At 47.0% G+C, this 6,216-nt stretch overlaps 2 protein-coding genes across 2 annotated transcripts; both read right to left on the bottom strand.

Moving 5' to 3' along the window:
• Positions 1-3,145: 3,145 nt before the first annotated feature.
• LOC130990734 (uncharacterized) lies at positions 3,146-4,396 on the bottom strand. The gene has a single exon (XM_057914962.1). It carries the CDS (start codon positions 4,394-4,396, stop codon positions 3,146-3,148), a length of 1,251 nt encoding a protein of 416 aa, XP_057770945.1.
• A 36-nt stretch (positions 4,397-4,432) lies between these two features.
• Positions 4,433-5,924, bottom strand: LOC130990733 (uncharacterized). The gene is made up of 2 exons (XM_057914961.1): positions 4,974-5,924; positions 4,433-4,912 (listed from the first exon to the last, which is right to left on the bottom strand). The coding sequence occupies exons 1-2, from the start codon at positions 5,922-5,924 to the stop codon at positions 4,433-4,435; spliced, it is 1,431 nt and encodes a 476-aa protein (XP_057770944.1).
• Between the last annotated feature and the right edge of the window lie 292 nt (positions 5,925-6,216).

The raw sequence follows: 6,216 nt of genomic DNA, 5'->3' as shown, positions 1-6,216 counted from the left end.
CGATTTCTGTTCCGTCGGGTATGCCTCTAAGTTTGTTTTTGGGTCTGGTGGATACCATGGTGGCTGATGGTGGTTTTGTATTCGAAAGGTCGAGAAAGGGGGTGGTGATTATGGGAAGTTGACTAGTTAGGGTAGAGTGACGTCGTGGGTAGAGGTTTTTAGGGTTTTAGGGGTGTAAGGGCTGACAACTGCCACTTGATGTGACGTGTGTCAGACGGTTTCGCCCGCGTTCTGCCCGAGAGCCCCCTTCTGCCCTGGAATCATTGCTTCTCCAATCGACTGCTTCTTGCCCATAACTACACTTTCAAACTTCCGCGACGACGGGAAACTCTAACTCGCCCACCGCTGTGGGCATAACCGGGTTCCTAGGCAAAATAAAAAATACGAAACAAACTAAAAAAAAACTAAACGGAAATACCAGGTTACCTCCTGGCCAGTGCCCTATTTATCGTCTTGGGCATGACGTGATACCTTCCAATTAATCCTGGGTGCTTGTGGCTGGGTCGAGATCCAGTTCTTCCCCAGCGTCGGGCTTATGCCCATAATAGGCTTTCAGCCTTTGTCCATTAACCTTGAACACTTTTCCTGATTTTGGATTTCCAATCTCCACGGCTCCATTTGGGAATTAGGTCTTCACCACGAATGGGCCGGTCCACTTTGTACTCAGCTTGCCTTGTGCAAATTTGAACCTTGTTTGGTACAGGAGAACCTCTTGCCCAAAGCTGAATTGCTTGCTTGTGATCAAGGCATCATGGCTCTTTTTCATTCTTTCCTTGTAGAGGACAGCATTGTCATATGCCTCCCTCCTGATTTCTTCGAGCTCTTGGATCTCTAGCTTCCTTGCTTGCCCTGCCTTTTCCCAATCATAGTTCACTTTGTTCACTGCCCAGAAAGCTTTGTGCTCCAATTCCACTGGCAAATGACACCTCTTGCCATACACCATTCGATATGGTGACATCCCGAATGGAGTTTTGTATGCAGTCCGATATGCCCATAAGGCATCTTCCAGCTTAAGACTCCAGTCCTTCCCTGTCGGGCCAACAGTCTTTTGCAAAATCGTTTTGATAATGCGATTCGAGAGTTCGGCCTGCCCATTAGCTTGTGGGTGGTAGGCTGTCGAGACTCGATGTTGGACTCCATACTTTTTGCACAAGTTTTCGACCGAGAAATTGCAGAAATGGGATCCTTGGTCGTTGATGATTGCTCTGGGCACACCAAACCTGCAAAAGATGTTAGTCTTCAAGAAATTCACCACTACCTTTGAGTCATTCGTTGGGGATGCTTTTGCTTCCACCCACTTGGAGACATAATCCACCAACAGTAAGATGTACAAGTTTCCTCTCGAGCTGGGAAGGGGTCCCATGAAATCCATTCCCCATATGTCAAAGATCTCCACGGGCATAATGGGCATCATGGGCATTTCATTCCTCCTAGTTATGTTCCCTTCTCGCTGGTATTGCGGGCAATTCTTGCAGATGGTGTAGCTGTCCTTAAAGATTGTTGGCCAATAAAAACCACACTCCAGCACCTTGGCAGCAGTCCTCTTGTGCCCAAAGTGTCCCCCACATTCCTTCGAATGACAGAATTCTAGGATACTTCCTTGCTCCTCTTGTGGAATACATCTTCGAAGCATTTGGTCCCCGCATTGCTTCCACATGTACGGTTCGTCCCAAATGTATTCTCTGCTATCTTTGGCCAATTTCTTCTTCTGGGCATAAGTGTATCTCGGGGGTACATATCCAGAACAAAGGTAATTGCACAAATCTGCGTACCATGGATCTTCCTTTCTCCCTTGGGCATATAACAATTGTTCATCTGGGAACGTCTCCTTGATTGGTTCCCCTTCTTCCTTCCTCACTATCCTGCTAAGATGATCGGCCACTTGGTTTTGTGCTCCAGCCTTATCCTTTATTTCCACATCGAACTCTTGCAGAAGCAGGACCCATCGGATCAGCCTGGGCTTGGACTCCTTCTTGGCCAGAAGGTACTTCAGAGCCGCATGATCGGTGTAGACTGTGGTCTTTCCTCCAAGTAGGAAAGATCTGAATTTTTCAAAGGCAAAAACCACCGCCAACATCTCCTTCTCTGTCGTGGAATAGTTGACTTGGGCTCCATTCAGTGTCTTCGAGGCATAATAGATGACATGACTCTCCTTTCCCCGCTTTTGCCCAAGAACTGCCCCTATGGCATATCCACTGGCGTCGCACATCACCTCAAAGGGCATACCCCAGTCAGGGGGTTGTATGATGGGTGCTGAGATAAGATTATTCTTCAAGATCTGGAAAGCCTCCTTGCAATCCTCATCAAAATTCCATTCCACTTCGTTTTGTAACAGCCTTGTCATAGGTTGGGCAATCTTTGCAAAGTCCTTCACGAACCTCCTGTAGAATCCAGCATGCCCAAGGAATCCTCGTAACTGCTTGATGTTCGTTGGATATGGCAGTTTGGCGATGATTTCAATTTTTGCTTTGTCCACTTCTATTCCTCTGCCTGAGATCACATGTCCGAGCACAATCCCTTCTTTGACCATAAAGTGGCATTTCTCGTAATTCAACACCAAACTCTTGTCAACGCACCTCTTTAGCACCTTCTCCAGATTGGCTAGGCATGAGTCGAAAGTTTGCCCATACACCGTGAAATCATCCATGAAGACTTCGATGCAGTTCTCTAGGAGATCCGAGAATATGCTCATCATGCATCTTTGGAATGTGCCCGGGGCATTGCATAGCCCAAATGGCATCCTTCGGTAGGCAAACGTCCCAAAGGGGCAAGTGAATGTCATTTTTCCCTGGTCCTCCTCCGCGACCCAAATCTGCATATACCCCGAGTATCCATCTAGAAAGCAAAAATATTGATTCCCCGCAAGTCTTTCCAGCATCTCATCGATGAAGGGCAACAGGAAGTGATCCTTCCTTGTCTTCTGGTTGAGCTTGCGGTAATCAATACACACCCTCCAGCCGGTCTGCAACCTTGTAGGAATCAATTCTCGGAATTCATTCTCCACCACTTGTATGCCCGACTTCTTGGACACAACGTGTACTGGGCTTACCCACCTGCTATCGGATACTGGGTATATTATGCCCAAATCCAACAGCTTGAGTATCTCTTTCATCACCACTTCCTTCATGGCTGGATTCAGTTTCCTCTAGGGGTCTCTGACTGGAACAGCATCTTCCTCTGATAATATGCGGTGCATGCATACAGTAGGGTTTATTCCCTTAATGTCGGCTAAGGTCCATCCAATTGCTTCCTTGTATTTCCCTAAAGTCATCTTGACTTTGTTCTCGTTTTCAAGTGTCAACTCTGAGTTGATGATTACGGGCAAAGTATCATCCTCGCCCAGGAAGATATACTTGAGGTGTTTGGGCAGAGACTTCAGCTCGAGCTTGGGTGCCCTTTGGATCGAAGGCACCATTCGGTCTTCCTCCTTCAATGTTGGGATTTTCAGTGCCTCAGTGTGGTTGACCTCTTCGCTCCATGCATTAAGTACCTTCACCGCCTCTTGTAATTGTTCCTCTTGCAAGTCCTCCTCAGTTATGCCATTCTGGATTATAATGTCATATGGCTCCTTGAATGCTGTTCTGGGCAAAACCTCCTCAACAACCTTTTCAATCATGTCGACACTTCTCACCATCTCTGTATCGGCTGGATGTTTTATGGCACTGTATATGTCGAAGGTTACCGTCTCCCCTTCGAACTGACATGTTAGCTTGCCCGTATCACAATCAATGCGAGTCCTGGCAGTGTTTAGAAATGGTCTGCCCAAAAGCATGACCGGATCTCGTGCCTTTGACTTCCCCATGTCAAGAATGTAAAAATCCGCTGGAAAGATGAGTTCCTCCACTTTGACTAGAACGTCTTCCAATATTCCCTCTGGGTAGACATTTGATCGATCTGCCAGTTGGATCACCACTCGGGTAGGCTTCAGCGGTCCTATCTCCAGGTCCTGGTACATGGGTAAAGGCATAACGTTGATGGATGCTCCTAAGTCGAGCATTGCCTTCTCCACTTTCATGGTTCCTATGACACAAGAAATGTAAAACATGCCAGGATCTCCACACTTTATTGGCATATCTCTTTGTAAGACTGCGGACACAGACTCGCCCACTTGAAATTTCGCATCATCCGTGTACTTGACCTTCCGAGTGCAGAGTTCTTTGAGAAATTTTGCACATCTGGGCATAGAGGGTAGTGCGACCAAAAGGGGCATATTGACCTCTACCTTCTTGAAGATTTTAACCAATTCGGTTAATTCTTCCTTCTCTTGTTCCTTGGCTGCTCTGCCTGGGAAAGGAAGTATGGGCTCGGTCCGACTTGATTTCTCTTTTCCCTTTCCTGTCGCTTTTCCTTTTTCCTCTTTCTCTCGGGAAAACTCTTCTTCATCTGCTGATCCCATTCCGACTTGTTCGTTGATCTCTGTCTCTTCTCGGTTCTACTCTCTATCAACCTCTGGTAACTCCTTTCCTCCTCTGAGCGTCATAGCATTCACCTTCTTCACCTCCACTTGGGATGGGAGTGTCCCTTGTTTGCTTTCAAGTCTGGCGACTGCTTGGGCAAGATGTGATAGTTGGGAGTTCACATTCTGCATTCCTCCTCTTGTCTCCATTATGAAGTTTTCGGTTTCTTGCTGGAACTTCATTTGTTGTTGGGCCATTTGGTGCACGAGCTCTGATAAGGAGGATCCTCTTGCCTGCTGAGGTTGTTGCGAGTATTGTGGTGGGTTACTCGTCTGCCCTTGGTTTGGCCCCAAAAAGTTGTTGTTGCCATACCTAAGGTTCTCATGTTGCCTCCATCCTTGATTGTTGTACTGCTGTCTGTATGGCTCAAAAGGTTTTTGGTGGCTCAAAAGGTTTCTGGTTTTGCCCTCCGTTGTTTCCTCCTGACTGTTGTCCAATTGCATTAAGCTCTTCATCTTCGAAAAGTTGTGGACATTCATCGGTTGCATGTGAAGTCGCCATGCAAAGCTGGCATGCCTTTACAGGCTTCCGAATGTTGGGAATTCCTTGATGGGTTGCTCCTTGGTTTGTCATAAACTTCTCGAACATGTTGCAAAGCTTGTCTAACTTTTCATCTTGGGCAGTGGGAGCCGGCACTGGAGTAGTTCTGACTATAGTCCCTTCCTCGTCTCTTGATTCCTCTGCCATATCGGCTATGAGCTTGAAAGCTTCCGCTGCAGATTTGTTTAAGATTGATCCTCCACATGCAGCGTGTAACCATTGCCTTTCTTGCCTTCGGAGTCCTTCCATGAAATACCGAATAAGATCATGATCCGGTATTTGGTGTTGTGGGCATTTGGCCAGCATCTGCTTGAACCTTCCCCAGTATTCATATAGAACTTCTGCCCATCCCATCTTGATATTGCTTATTCGAGTCCTCAAATTTTGGATCCGGGCAGCTGGGAAGTACTTTTCCAAAAACTTGCTCTGCAACTCCTGCCAGGTCCGAATGCTTCTTTCGGGCAAATCATACAACCACTCCCTCGCTCCTTCTAACAAAGAGAACAGAAAAGTAAGGAGTCGGATGTATTCACCAAGTGCTTGACTAGCGGTGCGCACCGTTCCACATGCCATCTCAAAGTCTTGGAGATGTCTTTGAGGGTCCTCTCCGGGCATATCACTGTATTTGGGCAAAATATGGATCAGAGTATGCTTCAGCTCCCAATTTCCAGTAATCTCCGGTAGTACTATGGCTGATGGCCGGAGGTTCAAATTGTTCGGAAACATCATGTCTCGAAGAGTTTTGTTGGCGTTGTCATTCTGCCCTTCCGGATTTTCTGCCATCTCTCTCTCTGCTTCTAACTGTCTCTCTCTTGCCTGTGCCTCTTGTTCTGCCCTGCGCCTAGCAGCGTTGTTCTCTCGAGCAAGTCTTTCAATATCCTCGTGGTACAAGAGATCTTCGTTACCTGCACTCCTGGTACGACGCATACACAAACGTGAAAGCAAAACTCACACAAAATTACAAAAGAAATTACTAGCGCTCTCAGCTCCCCGGCAACGGCACCAATTTGACGGAGCTGTCGTTTTAGCTTCGCGCAAATAAAATATCCTGTGCCCACAACTAGACTAGCTAGTGGTAAGTCCAGAGTCGAATCCACAGGGAACTGAGCAGTAACTTCTCCTGCAAGGGTGTCACTAAAGGGTTTTTGTTTTCTGCAGTGTTCTGACCAAAACGTGGTTATGGGCAGAACGGGTATCCAACCTAAACTGAAATAACAAA

The sequence above is a fragment of the Salvia miltiorrhiza genome, chromosome 6 (genome assembly GCF_028751815.1).
Source record: "Salvia miltiorrhiza cultivar Shanhuang (shh) chromosome 6, IMPLAD_Smil_shh, whole genome shotgun sequence".
NCBI classification, from domain to species: Eukaryota; Viridiplantae; Streptophyta; class Magnoliopsida; order Lamiales; family Lamiaceae; genus Salvia; species Salvia miltiorrhiza.
The sequence above is the reverse complement of the archived record's forward strand: the minus strand, read 5'-3'. Positions and strand labels throughout refer to the sequence as shown.